Below are 22,367 nucleotides of genomic sequence, written 5' to 3' on the forward strand. Positions count from 1 at the left end.
CAGGCTCTGCCGTGAGGCGAGATACTCTCAGTAGCTTGCCGGGCTCTCCGAGAGGGCCGGAGGAATCAAACTCGGGTCAGCCATCTTGGCTGCGTGCAAGGCAAACGCCCTACCGCTGTGCTATCGCTCCAGCCCTGTGTACATGTGTGTGAGTTAAATAAACTAGAAACAACTTACTTAGTATTTGTTACCATACAGTTTTACCTCTTTCTGTTTGGGATTAGAATATTTTAAAATTCTACTTTCAGCGGCTTTTAGATATATATTGTTGTTAACCGAAGAATTTCTACTTACTGTTCTTCTTATTAACTTCCTATGACATTCTACATTTACTACTTAAAATTTATAATTCCATAATATTAATTATACAATACATATATTGGTGCCATTTATAAAAATATTCTCACTCTTTTGCGTTTTCTTAATTTATTTGTCTCATTAGCTCATTAATGAAATTGAAGAGATGGGTGGAATGGCCAAAGCTGTAGCAGAAGGCATACCTAAACTTCGAATCGAAGAATGTGCTGCCCGAAGACAAGCTAGGATAGATTCTGGTAAGATAGAATGAAAAAGTTCATATGTGAAATCCAATATTGAAAATGCATAACAGTATTATAAATCATAGTAACTAAAAAATGGAGAATAAAAGAAAGGAAAATAAATACTAACTTTAGTTTGAAGATAAAATATCTAGTTTATAAAATAAAAATAATGTAAATGTTGGCATAAACTTTTAATTTCTAGTTAGCCAGCAGACCATTTATCTATTCTCTGTGTTGTATTTTTGACCAACACGAATGCCACAGTCTTGTGTGTATTGTATATTTACAAATTGTGTGTATGTGATGCTCACTATATAAATTTGTGTGTGTGTATGTGTGTGTGTGTGTGTGTGTGTGAGAGAGAGAGAGAGAGAGAGAGAGAGATTAAACATCAGCTTTTGAAAGATGACATTATCATTGGTCGTTGTGCTCTGAATTGTGGTGTTAATTCATACATTCAATCTGTGTTTCCTTAGTCTTTAATATTTGAGGCACTTTGCAATGTCTGTACATACTGCTTGTGAGCAGGACAGAAATGGTCTCTGTATTCATAGAGTTTGCATTTTGGTAAAAAAGAGAGAAAATGAACCAGAAAACAATCAAAAATAAAGTTATAGATTGTAATAACTTATATGAAGAAAAGAAGAATAGAATTGGGGATATAAGTGGAAGGATGCTTTTAGATAAAAAAGTAATCTGAGAGCAGAAAAAATATACTTCTTATCATGTTAAATACGTGTCTTTGTAACTTTTATCAGTCACAGATTTTAAGAAAATTTTTTGTTTAAAAAGGAGAATTCAAGGTAACTTAGAAAATCTAGAAAATGTATTGATTGCTAATCTACTGCCTTATAAGTATTAGATTGTAGCTGCTGCTACTTTTTTTATCTTATAGAGTTAGAGGACAATTAATTAGAAACTGTGAAACTTGCGGGTTAGGAGTATAATGAAATTTCCCCTTTGCCCAGATCCTGATATGTACCTGTTATTTCCCATCCCATTGGGATTTGCTAAACTGCATTGATGTTTCCTTAAGAGTTAAGGACAATGCTGAAAATATAGGGAAAGTGCAAGATGGTCTGTTAGTGATAATTCAACAGTTGTCTGTTAATAGAATCTACATTTGTCTGTGGTGGTGGAAAATGGTCACTGGTGGAGGGGTGGTACTTGATCATTGTACAACTGAAACCCAAGTACAAAGATTTGTAACTCTACAACTGTACCTCATGGTGTTTCACTAATAAAAATTAAAAAAAGAATCTACATTTGTTTTCCTCTATGAAATTAACAGGTTCTGAAGTAATTGTTGGAGTAAATAAGTACCAGCTGGATAAAGAAGAATCTGTGGATGTTTTGGCAATTGATAATACTTCAGTACGTAATAAGCAGATTGAAAAACTTAAAAAGGTAATAATAGGTACTTTTTTCTTTAAGTGTCTTCCATTGTCTGGGCACTAACTTAATTCTTTGCATTAAGTTGCCTATGGGTGTTTATTATTTTGCAACATTTTACAGGTAAGAAGACTAAAGAGAGATTGAGACACTTATCCTGGGTAACTAAATAGCTAAGACTCATGTTAAGATCTGTTGCTACTCAAATACTCGAATATTTTAAATCATGGTATCTCCTTCTGTAGAACATGTATGTTATGAGAAACCACACTAATAATAATAAAATCTTCTGTAATTTATGGTAGATATTAAAGCTAGTAATCTCACTAATTCAAAGTTGAAAACACGGTTCGGATTTATTATTTGAACCCAGAGCTTCTGTAATTTATATATTTATTTATTTTGCTTTATTTGGGCCACACCTGGCAATGTTCAGGATTTACTCCTGGCTCTGAATTCGGGAGTTACTCATAGAGGTGCTCAGAGGACCTTATGGGATGCCAGGGATTGAATCCAGGTTGGTCACATGCAAGGCTAGCACCCTACCCGCTGTACTAAGTCTGACCTCTAAAATTTATTTCTGCTAGGTCATAGTCCCTGGTATTATTATGAAAGAATCACTTGTTTTTTTTGGGGGGAATTCTTTCTTCTGCTTTTCTGAGGGCAGCAGTGCTTAAGAGACCTCAGGCCTCCATGGGTCATCCTCAGCCATCTTGGCTGAAAGTTCAATACCAGGACCTGAGGATGCGGTAATGCTTGGGCCTTTTGCTGCTGGGGGTACCCAGGCCATCCTCACAGTGGTGAGGACCTCCAGAGTTGCACCCTGCCATGCTGGGAGGGCCGTGTGGTGCCGAAATCAAACTCAGATGGGGCACGTGTAAGACACGGTATTACTGTACTCTCTTGGCCCTCTGCTTGTATATTCATTCATTTATTTTAGGCATGGTGAATTATAACACTGTTACTGATAGTATTTAAAGTGTACCCTCCATCAGTGTCCTCTCCCGCTTCCCCCCAGCATTGTAGCTCTGTTCTATAAACCAGTTCTCAGATTCAATCATCATTGGTCATTTGTTATTCCCTGTGTTTCTTTATATCTCTTATCTGAGAGAGGCCATAATTCAAAGATATTTGGTAGTGCTTTAGTAAGCTATAGTTTATAACAAACTTTATTTTGATTGAATTAAGAGTATATTGTTCTTCTAATTTTTACTGTATTATTTAAAGTATATGAAATACTAAGATAGGTAAAGCAAATTAATCCCCTCTGCTCTAAACTCTGTCTCTGTTATATAAAGTTACCCTGGTCTCTTAATCTTGGACTTTTGTACTGATTGAAGTTTCTTTTTCTTTCTTTACTTTTTTGAGATAGTGTTTATATCTGCTCTATCGCTAATGATTGCTCTTTCTGATGTTGAGGTCTTTAAAACATTTTTTTTGGAGGGGGTCACACCCGGCGATGCACAAGGGTTACTCCTGGCTCATGCACTCCTGGCTGTGCTCAGGGGACCATATGGGATGCTGGGAATCGAACCCAGGTCAGCCGCGAGCAAGGCAGATGTCCTATCCACTGTGCTATTGCTCCAGCCCCGGTCTTTGATCTATTTTGATATGACTTTTGGACTGGAGCTATAGCACAGCGGTAGGGCATTTTCCTTGCATGCAGCCAGCCCGGCCAAGCCAGGTTCGATATCTCCACTCCTATTGGAGAGGCTGGCAAGCCTGAGAGTATCTCACCCGCAAGCTCCCCGTGACATATTCAATATGCCAGACACAGTAACAACAAGTCCCAAAATGGAGATGTTACTGGGCCCACTCGAGCAAATCAATGAACAATGGGAGGACAGTGTGTGTGTGATCTGACTTTTGTGCATGGTGTTAGGTAGAGGTCTGAGCCCATTTTTTCCCCCCGAATGTAGCTGTCCAGTTTTGCCTGCACCATTTGTTAAAGAAACTTTCCTTGCTCCACTTCACATTTCTTGCTCCCTTATCAAAGATTAGATGATCATGTATTTGAGGGTGTAAGGATATTCAACCCTGTTCCATTGGTTGGTAGCTCTGCCTTTCTTCCAGTATCATGCTGTTTTAATTATTACCACTTTGTAGTAGATTTTGAGGTTGGGGAAGGTGATGCCAAGAATTGCTTTAGCTATTTGTGGCAGTTTGTTGTTACATATGAATTTCAGGAGTGTTTGATCAGTTTCCTTGAAGAATGTCATGGGTATCCTTATAGGGATCACATTGAATCTGTATAATGCCTTGGGGAATATTGCCATTTTGACAATGTTAATTCTCCCAATCTATGAACGGGGGATGAGTTTCCATTTCCTCGTGTCCTGTTTTATTTCTTGAAGTAGCATTTTGTAGTTTTCTTTGTACAGATCCTTTACCTTCTTAGTTAAGTTGATTCTGAGGTATTTGATTTTCTGAGACATGATTGTGAACGGACTGGAGTGATAGCACAGCAGTAGGGCATTTGCCTTGCACGCAGCCAGCCTGGCCGAGCCAGGTTCGATTCCTCCGCCTCTCTCGGAGAGCCTGGTAAGCTACTGAGAGTATTCAATATGCCAAACACAGTAAAAAGAAGTCTCACAATGGAGATGTTACTGGGCCTGCTTGAGCAAATCGATGAACAACGAGAGGACAGTGATTGTGAATGGGATTGCTTTTTTCATATCGCTTTCTTCTCTCTCATTATTTGCATATAGGAAAGCCATGAACTTTTGGGTATTGATTTTATAGCCTGCAACTTTACTATACAAGCCTGTTATTTCTAGGAGCTTCTGGTAGAGGCTTTAGAGTTCTCCAAATAGAGTATCATATCATCTGCAAATAGTGAGAGCTTGATTTCTTCCTTTCCTATCTGGATGCCTTTAATATCTTTTTCTTGAGTAACCGCTATTGCAAGTACTTTCAGTACTATATTGAACAGAAGGATAAGAGTGGGCATCCTTGTCTTGTCCCTGATCTTAGAGGGAAGGCTCTTAGTTTCTCCTCGTTGAGGCTATTGTTTGATGTAGACTTGTGGTAGATGGCTTTGACTATATTGAGGAAAGTTCCTTCAATACCCATGATTGCTATTTCTAATAGCAATTTCAGTGAACTTGAAATTACTTAGTGATTTTCAGACCCTTCCTTTTCCTACAGCTTTTAAGATTTTGCATCAACATTACATAAAATATTTAAAAAATTATTTTTCGTTTTTGTTTGTGGGCCATACCTGGCAGTCTTAGGGGTAAGTTACTCCTGGCTTTGCACTCAGAGGTCACTTGGCTTGGGGGACCTTATGGGCTATGCAGGTCAGCCATGTGTAAGGCCAGCTCCCTCTCTGTTCCACTATTGTTTCAGCCCAAGCATTGCACTTTCTAAAAACAGAAATATGAATGTATTTTACTTTTGGTGATTATCAATGTTGTGACATGTATTGTATTTGGAAAGCTCCTTTCCTCTTATACTTTATTTATTCATTTGCTTTTTGGGGCCACACTGGTGGTGCTCAGGGCTTATTTGTGGCTCTGTGTTCAGGGGTGAGTTACTCATGGAAGTGTCCAAGAACCATGGGCAGTGCCAGAAATCAAATCAGGGTGAGCTGCATGCAAAGGAAACTCCTTATACACGGTACCGCCTCACCAGCCCGTACTCTGATACTGACGTCACTTACTATAGATAGTTGCAGCTTAAGCTCATTTACTATAAATGCTGAGCCTTATCTTGGTAAGGATAGAAATTCAGTTAATGCTAATGAAGTTTTTTTCTTTTCTTTTATTCTTTTTTAAGTTTTTTTGTTTTGGGGGGGCCACGCCCAGTGGTACACTGTGGCTTCTCTGACTCTGTCTGGAACTCACACTCTATGGTGCTCAGGTTCTCACTTCATGCAAGGCAAGCGTCTTGAGGGAATTGTTAACCTGTGTAGTATTTCTTTTTTAACTATAAATTTTCTGCCCCACCTCCGTATATATGCCATATGATTTTAATGATCTCTAAAGTTCCATATTTAGATTTCTTACAGGTTATAGGAAGTTGAACTTAATTCACGTTTAGAAAACTTGGTTTAGGCAGATTGTTAGCTGAGAAGAGCAAAGTCCTGAGGGATAAAAGCTTTATCATTGCTTTTCACGGTCTTTATTTCAGTATTGCTCATCTTCTCTTTTCTATTGCTCTTGAAATTACTTTTAAATACAAAAAAATAGCTTTAGGCATTTTATTAACAATATATTATTTCATAGCTAAAGTGAACATAGGATATAACTTAAAAATTTTTTTAATAAACATTAAAAAATAAAAAAAAGAAAAAAAATTTTTTTCATTTGTCTCTTAGTGTGTTTTCAAAGTTTTCCACATAGAAGATTGATTTGCTATATTAGAACAGCTGTAAAATTTGGGAGGGTGAGCACTATTATCTATTATTGCTTTGATTATTTCTGATTTATCAGGGTTCTGTAGAATTTAGAATTATTGTAGTAAGACCTTAAATGTTTGTTTAGTGAATAAATGATTGAATAAGCACTGTCCTCCTATTGTTTATCGATTTGCTCAAGCAGGCACCAGTAACATCTCCATTGTGAGACTTGTTACTGTTTTTGGCATATTGAATACACTGCGGGGAGCTTGCCAGGCTTTGCCATGTGGGCAGGATACTCTCCGTAGCTTGCCGGGCTCTTCGAGAGTGGCAGAGGAATTGAACGTGGGTCGGCCGTGTGCAAGGCAAATGCTCTGCCCGCTGTGCTATTGCTCTAGTCCAAATGATTGAATACACTGAATGAAATTCAGGTCTGGTATATGTTTTTTAAAGATTTTTTATTTGATATATTTTTTGGAGGCCATAACCTGCAATGCTTGGGTTACTCCTGGCTCTTTGCTCAGGAATTACTCCTGGCAATGTTTGGGGGACCATGTGGGATGCCAGGGATTGAACCCAGGTCAGCCGTGTGCAAGGCAAGCTCTACCCACTGTACTATCATTCCGGCCCAATATTGTTTTATATTTGAAAGTAGGATTTAACTCTTGCCACATGATATAGATTAAAGTTTATTCTGTCAGGGTCTCCATCTTCACATAAATGACCTTTTCTGATTTCTAATTTCTAAGGTCAAGTCCAGCAGGGACCAAGCTTTGGCAGAACGGTGCCTTGCTGCCCTGACGGAATGTGCTGCCAGTGGAGATGGGAATATTCTGGCTCTTGCAGTGGATGCCGCACGTGCAAGGTGAGATATTTACCTTTGAAGATTCCCATGTACTCCAGGTTGACCCATTTAACTTTACTTAAATAAAATGGGGCCAGAGCAATAGTATAATGTGTTTGGATACTTGTGTACAGCTGACCTGGGTTTATCTCTAGCACTCCTATGGTCCCTCAAGCCCTGCCAGGAGTGATTCCTGAGCACAGAGCCAGGAGTAAGCCCTGAGCACAGCCAGACGTGGTCCTCCCAAATAAACCAGAAAAATAGATAAAAAATAGATAAAAATAAAACATAGTATGGGGCTGGAGTGATAGCACAGTGGTAGGGCGTTTGCCTTGCACACGGCCAGCCTGGCCGAGCCGGGTTCGATTCCTCCACCCCTCTCGGAGAGCCCGGCAAGCTACCGAGAGTATCTCGCCCGCACGGCAGAGCCTGGCAAGCTACCCGTGACGTATTCGATATGCCAAACACAGTAACAACAAGTCTCACAATGGAGATGTTACTGGGCCCGCTTGAGCAAATCGATGAACAAGGGGAGGACCGTGACCGTGACCGTGATAATATGAGTCTAAGACCCAAGAAGAGTAGGCACAAGGGCCAGGAGGACTTATCCACAGTTGGAAGATTGCTACAAGTGGTCGTGGGGAGGCTGGGATAGAGAAGGGACATGGCTATCATCATGATAGTTGAAAAGGATCACTCTAGAGAAGAAGTGAGTGTTGAAAGGAGGTAATGGTGGGGGGGGAGGGGAATGATAACCTTTGTACTGCAAAGCAGAATGCCCAAAAGGGGGGGGTGGGGAGAAAGAGGGAGAGGGAGAAGGAGAGGGAGAAGGGGGGAGGGAGGGGGCGAGAGAGGGGAGAGGGAGAGAGAAGAGAGAAGGGAGTGATGTTAGTGGGCATTAAACTGGGGACATTGGTGGTGGGAAATGTACACTGGTGAAGGGATGGGTGTTGGAACATTGTATGACTGAAATGCAATTATGAACAACCTTGTAACTATCTCACAATAATTCAATAAAAATAAATAAACAAGTAAATTGGTTAACTAAATCATGATCCTGTAAACTGTTGTGACCTAAAAGAAAATACTGAAATTCAAAGGAAATTTAATTTTTTCCCTCCTTTAAAATACTTTGAGTTTTTATGTACTTTCCTGTTGATCCAATATTTGAAGCTGTTGTAATAAAAAATTTTACTGGTTTGTAGGTTGAAGTTGATGTCCTTTCAAAGTATAGGGAGACATTATTTATTGAATTGGACTCTTAGCAAAACTGCCCATTGAGTCGCGCAGTGGTCTTCAGCCACCATGGATTGGTGTCCATCTGTAGCTGTAGGAAGTGCACTACCACAAGGCTTAAGAAATGTTTAAAGAAGCCTGGTGTAGATGCTGATAATATTTCTCTCTTCATGTATATTTATTACAGACTTCTTTAAAGAACTTAGAATAAAAAAAAATGCTTTGCCTCAGCAGACATGCAGGAAAAAAAAGCATAAGTTTTTTTTCCCCTAATAAATAATAATGTCACTGAATATTTTTTTTCTTTATTATTTCTTAGTATAATGGGCATTTTTTGTTTGTTTTTGGATCATGGCCAACTATGCTCAGGACTTACTCCTGGCTCTGTGCTCAGAAATCATTTCTAGTGGGGCTCGGGGAACCATTTGGGGTGCCGGAGATCGAACCCAGGTCAGCCTTGTGAAGGGCAAATGCCCTATCACTGTCATGGAATGATAGTATATGATCACTCAGGCCCTATAATGAAGTTTTTAAAACGTTCTTATATTTTAAGTGTTTAAGGTGTAATGAGTATGTGGATTTGTTTTTGAGTTATAATTTTATATATATATATATATTCAGTTTGATTTCTTTTTTTTAAAATTTTTATTAGTGAAACACCATGGGGTCCAGTTGTAGACTTATAAATTTTTGTCCTTGGGTTTCAATTGAGTTAAAATTTCTTAAGAGAGATTGTACGATTTTTTTTTTTTTTTGCTTCAAGTAATCCAATGGTCTTCCTTCCATTTTTAAAAAATGAAAATCTAGGATGAGAGGGATAGTATAGTGTTCAGGCACTTTGCCTTTTAATGCAGCTGACCCCAGTTCAATCCCAGGCACTGCCTGTGGTTTCCTGACACCCCCTGGGGGGGTGTCACAAAGCTAGGGATAGTAATATCACCCCCTAAAACAGTCAAACCTCCTTCTCCCCCAGTGAAAATAAAAAGAAAATCTTATCTTTCCATGGCTACCAGGACTGTTAGATGTGACTTTTGTCTGCCATACTTTTCTAGGCTGTGCGCCAATATCTTTTCTAGTTTCAGAACATAAAGTTGCTTATTTTTTATTCCTCAGAACCTTTGCGTTTACTGTTTCCTTTTTCAGACACTCCCTCCTGTGTTTGCTTGGATTTCTGCATCCCATCACTTTAGGTCTTTGTTCAAAAGTTGCATCTTTCTCTTTAATACCTTTCATGTAGCTTTGCAGAAGGCCTGAAAAATGACTTAGTGGCTTAAAGTGCTGCCCAAAAAACACAAGGTTATGAGTTCAAACACCGGTGTTGCCTTGGGCATTTCTGGCAGCTTTGCTGTTAGGGATCCCCAGTAAGAAAGAGCCCAGCTGCTGACTCAGTGTGCCAGGAAGTGTCCAGGGCAAGCATATGATCTGAGCTTAATCCCTGGTGCCAGGCCTAGACAGTCCCACCTACCTTGTGTTCTGGAGTCCCAGGTAGAGCAGAAAGCTTTCCCAGATACCCCTTTGTGTTTCACATATTTTGGTGTCCTCATTGTACTTAATGTAATTAATGTGCAGTTGTCTTATTTGCCTGTATATTGTTGTTTTATCCCCTAACTAGGTAAGTTATAGTAAGTACCTTGGGACAGGGGTCATATTTATTAGTTCATGTTTAGCTCTTATAATTTTCTTGTACACATACACTTAATGCATGTTGAACAACAAATGAAGTGCATGAAGTACGCTAGATGATTTATTACAAAAAGTTCCTAATTCCACTCTTTATTTAAATTAAGCGGATTACTCAATAACCTTAGATACTTCTCTAGTTACTCGTTGGATAATTTAGTCATATTTTTGTTTGATAAATGTTGATAAGAGCACTGCGTATAGAGAAGTATTCTGAGGAAAGATGTTATTGTGAGTAGGAAAAATATCCATTTGATTTTAATAGCGTAATCATATTTTAGTAATTAAATATGCCTACTTAGATTTATAGGTAAGCAAATATTCTTCCTTTAAATAATGATGTTGCCAGAACTTGTATTTAACTTTTTAGATGTACAGTTGGAGAAATCACAGATGCTATGAAGAAGGTGTTTGGTGAGCATAAAGCTAATGATCGTATGGTGAGTGGAGCCTATCGCCAAGAATTTGGAGAAAGCAAAGAGATAGCATTTGCTATCAACAGGTAGATAAAATATTTCTTACTCTAAAATTTTATGTTTTCTATTAACAGTCTCCACGAACCTGTGAGGGCTTTATTTCTTCATATACCACTGGAGTATTTTCCATGTGGAAATCATCACCTGTCCTGTAAATCTATAGTTTTATAAAAATAAATTTTGAACCTTCAACGTAGTTTTTCTTAGGAGTTTCTCATTTCAAACAACTTTTTTATTTGAAAAAAAATGAACTGGCACTGATACTACTTGATACCTTCTAGGTCCTTGGATTTTAAACTTTCATACAATATATTTATATATTTTAAGTTCTTGTACATTGTCAAATAATCATAAAGTTTTAGTATTCCTATTTGAAAGTAAATATTTCGTTGCTCTGTGCATTAATCAAAATTAGTAGTATTTACTGAATTAACGATAACAGTCATTTCCACAATGTGACTCGGAAATGTTTTCATGTTTCTTAAATATAAAAAATACTTATTGGGGTTGGGAGACAGTACTGGTCTTTTGAGCTTCACTGGATGCAGCCCTGGAGGGCTCTGGAGGTACCACCGGTGTGTGCTTGTGTGTGTGTGTGTGTGTGTGTGTGTGTGTGTGTGTGTGTGTGTGTGTCCGCAGTAGCCCCAATCATTGTGCCATAGTCATCCCTTGCATGCAGGAATCCTTGCATTGAACCGCTGGTTCAGCTGGTTCAGCTGACTGAGAATCAGTCACCTGGTAAATTTCAAAACAGCTGAGTTTTAAGTGATAATATGTGGACTATTTTTTTCTTTTAACAAATATGATTAAAGTACATTTTCATCTGGGTATACAGTTATTGACTTACACCATTAAAATGCTTTGATTATACATCCTTATCAGTTACTGCATTGTAGTCTGCCTGGGGAATGCTTTGGGCACAAAACATCTAGTAAGACCCACATATATAAATAATTCTGAAAAGTATTTTAGTTTAAATATTTCTATGTGTTGTATCCTGGAGAGTGGCCTAAACAGGTGACAAGTTGTCACTTTCGCATCTTGTTTCTGGGTAATGTTCTGTTTTATGGACTTATAGGAGGCTATCTTTTAAATTTCTCTAGCGGTAAACATAATTATTATATGGAATTCTCAGCGTAAAATAAAGATTGTAACAGATTATGAGAAAACAATATTTTTAAATAAATTTCAAAGATTTCCTGTGAATACAATTTTTTCATCTTGCCTTTGGATGATTAATATATAACTGTTCTTGTATTTTAAAATGTTGCTTAGGGTTCAGAAATTCATGGAACGTGAAGGTCGCAGACCTCGTCTTCTTGTGGCAAAAATGGGACAAGATGGACATGACAGAGGAGCAAAAGTTATTGCTACTGGATTTGCTGATCTTGGTTTTGATGTGGACATAGGTCCTCTTTTTCAGGTACTGAAAATTTTGGGGGAGTGATGTCAAAAAGTATGTTATACCTCACTTATATTTAGAAATAATAGTAAAATCATTCTGCATTAAGCTCATTTTTTTTAAATTAGTGAAACAGCATGAGGTACAGTTGTAGACTTACAGACTTTCGTGCTTGGGTTCAGTTATACAATGATCAACTACCCATCCCTTCACCAATGCCCATTCTTCACCACCACTGATCCCAGTAGTGGCCCCCCCCTCCGCCCCCAACCCCACCCCATCTCTGTGGCAGGGCATTCCCTTTTGCTCTCTCTTTCCTTTAGGGTGTTGTTGTTTGCAGGAGAGGTATTGAGTGGCCATCATGTTTGGTCTCTAGTCAACTTTCAGCACACATCTAGCAAATCCTGAGCAAATCCTCCAAACACCCTTTACTTGGTGCTCCCTTCTCTATCTGAGCTACCTTCTCCCCCAGCATGTGCTGCTGGCTTCCAAGCCATGTTGCAGAACCTCCTGGTACTTTATAAAGGTAAAGGTAAAGGCCCTCCCGTTGATCGTCGATTTGCTCGAGCGGGCCCAGTAACGTCTCCATTGGAGACTTTGTTGTTACTGTGTCTGGCATATCGAATACTCTCGGTAGCTTGCCGGGCTCTCCAAGAGGGGCGGAGGAATCGAACTCAGGTCGGCCATGTTGGCCGCTTGTAAAGCGAACGCCCTACCACTGTGCTATCGCTCCAGCCCTGGTACTTTATAAGGTCATATTTTTTATAAAAGAGAAACATGTTCAACAAGCTTTCTCATTTATTTCTGAATGGCTATCCAGTTATGACAGGGATAAGAATAAAACATAATTTATGTTAATATACTTGTTACTAAAGCTTCATTAGTTTTAGTTCAGAGCTGAAACTTTCAGTAATCTTTTGAAGCTTTGAAAATTTTTTTGAAAAATCGTTTTTGTTTATTGTATTATTTATTGAAATTTTATTTTAATGTGGGAAAGAAAACATCAGATTTGACTAATAGTGATAGCAAAGATTGTCCCCATCAGATTGATGAAAAGTGTTTTGAAAGGAAAATCAAACATCAGAGAGAACATAAATCTTAATTAAATTTTCTTCTCTTCTCTAATGTTATTTAATTGCAGGAAAACAAATAATATTTCCAGACAAGAAAATAATTTATTTGAAATAAATGAGGCTTGGAATTCTCTAGAGAGTAATAAAATATTCATTATTCACTTCAAAACAGTCCTCAGCTGAGAAGTGCATTCTAATAACTCATTAAAACTTTATTCATTATATTTAATTGACAGTCTCCCAGATAGTAAGATCTGAGTTGATGAAGAGGATTTTGGTCTCAGGCTCCTAACAGATTTACTTACCAATAATCACTTCAATTACTGTAATTGAAGTTTGGATAAGAAATGCATCTCACTATATTAAGCTGTGCCTTTCAGAAGTGGAAAATGGGCTGGAGTGATGGTGCAGCTGGTAGAGTCTCTTGCCTTGCTTGTGGCTGACCGGGTTTTGGTCCTTGGCATCCCATATGGCCCCCCAGTCTCTGCTGGGAGTGATCTCTGGCTGCAGAGCCAGGAGTAAACCTTGAGCCCTGGCAGGTATGGCCCATACAACAAAAACAAAAACGGAAGTGGAAAAATAAAAAGGGACGCGCATGCTGATAACAAAGGTCGGCTTGAGCAGAAGTATTAGAACTACAAGAGGGTTCGGTAATATCAGAATACAGTGCTTGGCACAAAGGTGTATGCTAATGAATAATCATAGAAGCCATTCCAAAGTATTTGGAATTTAGCCTCCAAGAGTTTAGTCGAATGAGGTAATCAAACTTAAGGTTCAAAAAGCTCCCTTTCTAATAGAATCACTTTCTGAAGTGAATTGAGAGGAATGTGGTAAAAATATCCCAATAATCTGGGGCTGCAGAGATAATACAGGGGTTTAGATACTTGCCTTTCATATGCCTGAGTCTAGTGCAATCCAGTAACTATGTATATGCTCCCAAGCACTGCCAGGAGTGATCCCACAACACAGTTATGGGTAAGCCTTAAGCATTGCTGGGTGTGGCCCAAACAACACCCACCTTCCTATCCCTCACCCCCACCCCCCCAAAATAAGATATCTGAGTAAAACAAGTGAAATGTTTTATTGAGGCAGTGTAGAAACAAAATGTCAATTAGCATTTGAAAGAAAAAGTTAATGAACGAGCTATTTAAGTATGTGTAAGCAGGAGTAAAAGAGCCTTCCTGGAGGGCCAGACTGTTTGCTCAAGTGGTGGAGCACAACCTAGCCTGTGTGAGATCCTGACTTTCACTGTATGGAACTCAGACTGATGGGTGTGGTCCCCATTGAAACAAAGAGCCATTAATTGATAGGTATCCAGGAATTGTATCTTGAGGAATGACAGAAGTCAATTGTTGAAGATTGCCATTAGCTTTACTAAATAAAGTTTAAAGCAAAGATGGCAAAGTACTTAAAAATAATCACTTTCAATTTTTATCTTTCTACATTTTTATATTCTGGTGACCGTTGGGCAAGACCACTAAATACAGAATCAGAGTATTTGAGCGCCCTTGAGTGCCACCAAGTGGTGCACAAAAGCAAAACAAAAAACTAAGCAAGAATTTCAAGAGACAGGAGTTAGCTTAATTACATACTGCAATTTAGCTAGAGAATAAAGAGTATTTACTTTTGACAGAAATCCAGTGAACCTTCTAGAGAAGTTTCATTCTTTTTATAATTTCCCATAAGAACTTTCCATTTTACATTTTATAAATATTTCTTCACAGAGTCTAGAAGAAATTGTTACTATAAAGAATTAGGACAAATTTGTGGAATATGTCTTTAAACTGTATGGGCAGGAAAATATGTACATTTGTTTAGAGAGTTTTAGGAATTTAAGATAGGTTTTGTTAAGGATTGCAAAGATATTTTTAGATAAAACAAATATACACATTTTGATTGATTTATTCTTACTCTAAGTTGACTGTTTTTCAGTTTTGTTCTTTACTTTCAATTCTGTTAATCTTTTCCTTTAGTTTGTTTTAAACAGTTGATTAAGCTAAGAAATTTCTAATACTTTGATTAGATTATTAGTAAATATAGATGGTACAGATGACAAACCATTCTTATTTCCTACCTCTAAGAAATCAATAGTGAGACTGAACTTTTCCTTTTCTTACTGGTTTGATTTCACGTGTTAATATTTTTTGTTGTTTCAAGGTCTTATATATTTCTAAGGAAACTCTTGAATGTGGTTCCTCTACTAAAAGTGTATAATCTTTTCATTGTTTCCAACATTATTTCATTATTTTCAAATTATAAGCTTTAAGATCCTGCCAAGTTCATTACATGTGGTACTTGGTACTTAGAATTTTGCATTGGTGTCTGGTAGCTTTGTCCTTCCCAAATATCTCAATTTTTAATTATTTTTATGTTGAAGAAATGGAGTATATTCATGTGGGAAGTTTTAATAAATTCTTGTGAATTATGAAAGTAATGGATATGATTTTGTGTCACTTAAAAATGTCTATGCTTAAAATGGATTGTCCTCTATCTTAAATTTTGTTAATAAATGAAGAACATATACTCTTCAACACTGTCTCTTCACTTATGTATTGATCTGGTTTCTGTGATCTCTTAATTTTCTGGAGTTCTAATAGTGTTATTTTGACTTTATATTGCTTTAATTCAGTATCTTCATGGGATAAATAGGTCCTGCAACATGCAAGTATGCCATCTAGTTAACATTATTCTTTCTAGTTAACATTATTCATCTAGTTGACATTTTGCATTTTAAAGTTTAAGTCACCATTTTCACATTGCCTTTAATCTTTCACTTCATAGCTTCTACAACTTGTTACTTTTTACTACTCTTAATAAATAGATGTCACATAATGAAGATGATGTAGGTTATGAAGACAATGGGTACAGTTAAGAATTATAGTAAAGAGATCATGGATTTAACTCTATCTTGCGCCTTTGAATTCTTTATCTTGAACACATTATGATAAAACTTTCATTAATGCCTTATAGTGCAAGAAGGAAACACAGCACTTTCATTTATTATATTAATTGGGTCAGTTAAATTTAAGATTTGAGGCTGGTAAAGTATGGAGTTATATTCTCTTAAAAGATTTTTAAAAAGGAAAAATTTTAAGGTAGTATGTTACTTAATACTCTAAGTAGTAGATACTTATAAAACCCTCTTTGGAATACCAGCTAATTTGTGTTTTTTCCATCTGATTGTTCAGACTCCCCGTGAAGTTGCCCAGCAAGCTGTGGATGCAGATGTACACGCAGTGGGTGTAAGCACATTAGCGGCTGGTCACAAGACGCTGGTTCCTGAGCTCATCAAAGAGCTCAGCTCCCTCGGACGGCCAGATATTCTTGTCATGTGTGGAGGGGTAATACCGCCGCAGGTATGTTTCGGTTCTTACTTTTTCTAGTACTGTCATAGGAATTCTGAGTGTATTTAGCTTATAGGTAGTTCTTTTGCTGAGTTAGTATCACTAAATTTGTGAGTTTACAATCAAATGAGTGATTTTACAAAGCAACTCTGTAAAAGTAGACAGTGTTGCTTTCTGTATTCCGTATCCATGATACATAGTTTAACAGTTTATAAACTTTCTATGAGAGAATTAGCTCTTTCTATTAGATCTTTAAGATCTTGCCAAGTTCATAACATGTGGTACTTGGTACTTAGAATTGTGCATTGGTGTCTGATAGCGTTGTCCTTCCCAAATATCTCAATTTATCAAATATCTCAATTCTGTGAGAGAATTAGCTCTCAAAATTACAGAGATTTGACTTTTTCACATTCAGTAAACTGTGAAGGAGAAGGAAAGGTTAAGTTAGTATGATAACTACAATAGAGAAAAATGATAAGTACACATGAATATATCAACTTCTGATCTAAGGTAGAGTGAAAAATCTTTGTTCTGCTAGGGGGCTGAATCCTTTAGTTAGCCAATTGAATTAGAACTCTATGAGATGATTCTGAAATAAAAATTCACTTATAGATCTTTCTTTTTTATTTATTTTTATGTCTTATTAATTCCCTGTGAGATACAGTAATAAAAATTTCCTGTTTGAACTTCGGTCATCATACACCCATCTCTTCAGCAGTACACATTTTCCACCACCAGATCCCCAGTATCCCCCATTCCATACCTCCCCCTGCCTCTGTGGTAGATAACTTGCAAAATATTCTTTCTTTCTCTACTTTAGTTACCTTCGATAATTTGAGACCAGTCCTAGCACCCTACATACCTGCCGAAAATGACAATTGCTAGACAATGTGTTTTGTATTGCTTGTTACGGATATAATCTAATGTTGCACAGCCACTCTTGTGGCCGCGAGCCCTAGGAGTTCTAAGATTTTAATAGGGTCTGAAGAAATCTCTGCCGCAAGTTGCTTGGGTCTGAGATTCATTTGTCTCTGGATCGTGGCCACGTGGGAGCTTAAGTAGACACATGGGCGGATGTGGCATCATCTCGATGTCCCATCGGGGTGGGGGGAAGGAGGGCCCACTCCCCCTGTGTCCTATAAGACTTGGGATTTACCGTCACCGCAGCTTTACCTGGTGCTTCTTGCTGGCTTCTAGAAAATGGCTACTGATGGAGCTCTTAAAGGGCAGGCGGAGGGACAACACCCGCCCCAGTCTGGAGCAGCCCAGTGGAGAAGGCCTGCTGCAAAGTTCTGAGCCATCTCTGCCGCAGGTTGCTTACGTCCAATATTAATTTTTGTGTCTCTGGATCATGGACATGTGGGAGCTTAAGACTTACAGATATTTCAGAGTAAAAAGCCATCAGAGAAGTGTGACCTTGTTTTCATGTCTACATTTTTTTCCTCCCCAGAAAATAAAATGATGGGTTTTTATGCTGCTTATTAACTGAGAAAATACATATGCATGAGGTTTGTAACATGAAACCAGCAAACAAATTAGCAGACAGTGTTTCTAACGGCAGAATATTAAAGTCATATAGTCATATAGTCAACACACAGAGTCATATAGTCAACACACAGCTTTCATGAATCTATTATTTTCATAATTTTAGCTTACTATTTGGGTATGTAAGTGGTTTTTTATTATAGATCTATAGAACACTTGTTTTAATTGTATTTTTAATTTATTTTTACCAAAGTTTTGGGATATAATAAATAAATAAACAGTAAAAAATAAACAGTAGAAAAATGTTGAAATTGAAATAGGAGTTGCAGAGATAGGTAGATCTCTCATATAAGTTATCTGGCATGTCTGGAAATACATTTTGCACAAGTTGTAGTAACTGCTTTAATTTTTAGAACATATATACATTTTGCCATCCATCCCCTCCCATGAATTTTAAAAAAGTAAGGATCATTCCTTCTAATAATACACTGTGTTAATATGGTTATATAGTAGTCAACTCAGCTCCTGTGCATTTTTCTCACATATTTACAATAAATTGGAAAAATGTTAGTATTACTTGGTTGAAAGTCACTTAAGTTAAAAATTAGAAATAAAACTTGTATACATATTCAGCACTCCATCCAAGTTAACAAAAGTCATCTCTCTTCAGCAGTATGTATTACTCCAACCGGATCTTTTTTTGTTTGTTTCTGAGTGCTGGGAATTAAATCCATACTTTATAGTTGAGCTTCATCCTTGGCCCAGTTAGGACCTTTTATCCCATTTACCAGCACTGCTTCCAAGTATCTTAGGTTGGGCTGATACACGCATGATGGCTTCTTCTATCATGAATAGTCAATGTGATGTATATGTTCAAGCTTGGTATATCATATTTTACAGAAATAGTTTTCACTTGAAAGTTATTGGATTACTGATAATATTTAAAAGATTTAAAAATACAAAGACAAATAGCTGTATACCCTTTTCTCAGATTAACGTTTTTCTAACATTTTACTCCTACATTAAAGTCATTGTATAAGATAGGTCAGGAATCCTTTTTCCAGTTGTAATATCTTATGGACCTTTCCCAATTGAGTTTTCCATCTCAGGTACGTAACTCAGATGTCAGAGGAAAATAGTTTGCAACACTGCTGGGATAAACAAAAGGAGATAACCATTTTGACTATCCCTGATTTGGAGATAATTATTACTACAAGGTTCATCAAATTTTCTTGTGAATTCTTAACATCTTTAGTATCTGCCCAAGAGCAGTGACATATTTTGAGCAGCTTTCCATACCAGGTGGAGAGGATGTGAAGATCAGATGTGATTGCTGCTCTTAGAATTCACAAACAAGGAAAAAGTTTTAAGGGGTGTTAAGTGCCATTGCAGAGTTGTGGTACTACAAAAATAGTACCAGGAAATGATAGAAAACTGTGTCTGAGAGACAGCACCATCAAATAATTTATCACCAATGTGAATACTTTTCTTTTTCTTTTTACACTAATATGTGATCACGCATGGCAGCACTAGCGGCCCGAGGCCACTCTTAGTCATGCTCAGAGGCCACCAGACCATGCCTGTAGTGCTCAGGGGATTGCTGGAAATGGAAGCCAAGGTCTCGTATACTCAGCAGGTGTGCTCTCCAACTTGAGCCACACTCCCCAGCCCCTGTGATCACCTTTAAAAATGAAAGTATCCTCCCAGGATGGGAGAAGCATGCTGAAAGTAGACTATAGGCCAAACATGATTACCACTCAACGCCTCTTTTGCAAACCACAACACCCAATAGGAGAGAGAGAACAAAAGGGAATGCCCTGCCACAGAGGCAGGGTGGAATGGGGAGACTGGGGGGTGGGAGGGATACTGGGATCCGTGGTGGTGGGAAATGGGCACTGGTGGAGGGATGGGTACTTGATCATTATATAATTGAAATCCAAGCACAAAAATTTGTAAGTCTACAACTGTACCTTATGTAGTGTTTTACTAATAAAAATTTTAAAAAATGAAAGTAAATGCTGTTAAAAGGGTACTATACTAACAACTGTAATATGTCATTACCCTAAATTTAGTTTAGTACATGAATATCAAGGCCTTAAAATATGTTCAGATTTTATATTGTAACCACAAACATTCTGATGTAAAAACAGCCAAAAGCCCAGAGCAGATTTTGAGCCTTGTGAAACTTTTCACTCAGATGTTGTATTTAAAATGAACCACAGTAGCAGCAAAGACACTGAAAAAGTAGTGAGCTAATCACTTTATGGAGTGGAACATCTATGAAAATAAGTTTTGTAAATGCTTGTTTTCACCGACTAAATTTTATCTTGATAATTATAAGTAAAATCTTAGGTGAGAAATAATTATGGTTTAGTGTTGGGAGGTTCTTAGCCAGTAGTGGATGATCTGATGTCCCACTCTGAACACAACACATTTGGTATTTGGAAAATGAACAGAGTATGTTTTTGTTCTTTTCATTTACATCTTAAGAGTGGTATTAATAGTGTCTATTAATCAAGGGTTCAAGTCAAGCGAGGATTTTTGTTTTTCATTTTGGGGCCATACCACACCCGGCGATACTTGGGTTACTCTTTGCTCTGCACTCAGGAATTACTCCTGCCGGTGCTTGAGAGATATTATGGGATGCTGGGGATCGAACGTGGGTTGGCAGCATGCAAGGCAAGCGCCTTGCCGGCTGTATTATCACTCTAGCCCCAGGGAAGGAATTTTTTTAGTCTCAGATGCCAGTTTTAGCCACTAGGAACAAAGAAGAAAGGGCAGTATTTGATTTTCATTTCTTTGAAATTAAAATATTGTGCTTCCTACTAATAAAACAAATTCTTTCAACAGGATTATGAATTTCTGTTTGAAGTTGGTGTTTCCAATGTATTTGGTCCTGGGACTCGAATTCCAAAGGCTGCCGTTCAAGTGCTTGATGATATAGAGAAGTGTTTGGAAAGGAAACAGCAATCTTTGTAACATCCTGGTTTTATTTTACCTTTCACAGTTATATATAGGAAGAGGGTAAAGCCAAACCATATCATCAGTTTAATTCAGCACCTTCTAAGTACTTCCCTGGAAGTTTTACATTAAAATATGTTACATTGAAGAATGTTATATTTTAAGTATATTATATATATATAGTTTTTCTTGAAAATTGTTGCTAAATTTTCACACTCAGTACTTCACCAGAAACTGTAGATGACAGTATTTTTTTTAAATAGTGATATTTATTAAAATATTTCTTTAGAATCCGTTCTATTATTATTATTAACTTAAACCTTACCTAAAAGTTGACCAGTTCTATTCATTGATTTGAGTGCTAAAAAATAAAGTAAAAATGTGAGTAAAATAATTGTTCTTGAAAAAACATTGGAGAATATTTATTTTCATAGGACAGTGCTACAGTGCTACAGGAAAATATGTGTGATTCTGTTCCTCAGTAAGCTCTATAAGAATTACCTTCATGAAAGTGCTATGTTTTCAGTAAGATCCACAAGTGAAAATTGGGAAAGGACAGGTTATCTCTTCAGATCTGACTTTACTCTTTGAAATGAACATGGCTACAGGTGTTAAACATTATTGCTAAACTTGATCCAGGAGAGTGAATATTTATGAACATTTTCTAAGATGGTTGTGAATATGACTTTCTTGAGAATTCTGCAATTAAAGAGTATCGAAGAATATTATATAGCAAGAGTTGAGCTTTGCAGAACCAGAAAGATGCTTCTCTTCATAGATAAAAATTAGTGTAGAACATTTCTGCTTTGCTCATAAAATTATTTGTTCATTGAGGAAGGAAAATTTTCTTTTTATTTTTAACATCCACTAGATAAAATGAATGTAAGGGATTCTTCTATAGTGACTTTGTGTTTTAGTAGGTCAAAAAATCTTTTAGAAGTTGCTATAATACACATTGTTATAGAATTTATAAACGTTAGCGTAACTAATCTTTATTAGAACTTGAGTATTTAAAAGGCATTAGGTAATGATTATTATTTTTGTTTTTCAGATTTAATCTGATTTCCAAGTCCAATGGTGTATTTACTATATTATTTTCTGTACCTTATGAAAAAAATCAATTCAGTAATGTTTGGTCTCTTGATATTTTCAGTATACTGAGTTATATAACTAATAAAATCATCTTTGAGGAATTGATGATTTTTGACATTCAATATCTTGAATAAACAATTTTTGGGAAAAAAAACCCTGTCTGCTCTCTGAGTCTATAAGAATTGTCTTCATTTGCCTCACTATTTGAAAACTTGTTTCCTAGAATTCTTTCCGGTGACATAACCCCTGGAAATTAAATGAAAATCAAGATCAAACTGAATTACCACTTTATACCTAGTAGAATGGCTATTATAAAAACAAAAATGAAAACATAGACTATCTATCTGTATTTTCTATCTTTATTTTCTGTCTATCTGTATTTTCTATACCTTTTTGTCTGTGTTTCAGTAAAATCAGTTCACTCTGAAGGTCCAAGAACCAGGGGACTGACTGTTAAGTAGGGAAAAAGCAGCCTGGAGAAAATGAGAATCCTCAGCTGAG

General features: G+C 37.1%; 1 protein-coding gene across 1 annotated transcript in view; it reads left to right on the forward strand.

Moving 5' to 3' along the window:
- Positions 1–21,967, forward strand: part of MMUT (methylmalonyl-CoA mutase) — a 31,210-nt gene extending 9,243 nt beyond the window's left edge. Inside the window, exons 6-12 of the mRNA XM_056126244.1 lie at positions 443–554; positions 1,834–1,949; positions 7,023–7,138; positions 10,404–10,535; positions 11,785–11,932; positions 16,173–16,340; positions 20,664–21,967. Coding sequence (XP_055982219.1) covers positions 443–554; positions 1,834–1,949; positions 7,023–7,138; positions 10,404–10,535; positions 11,785–11,932; positions 16,173–16,340; positions 20,664–20,792 — 921 coding nt within the window. The 3' untranslated portion in view covers positions 20,793–21,967. The remainder of the gene's footprint in view (positions 1–442; positions 555–1,833; positions 1,950–7,022; positions 7,139–10,403; positions 10,536–11,784; positions 11,933–16,172; positions 16,341–20,663) is intronic.
- Positions 21,968–22,367: the final 400 nt, after the last annotated feature.

This window comes from Sorex fumeus, unplaced genomic scaffold (genome assembly GCF_029834395.1).
Source record: "Sorex fumeus unplaced genomic scaffold, SorFum_2.1 ptg000061l, whole genome shotgun sequence".
NCBI lineage: Eukaryota > Metazoa > Chordata > Mammalia > Eulipotyphla > Soricidae > Sorex > Sorex fumeus.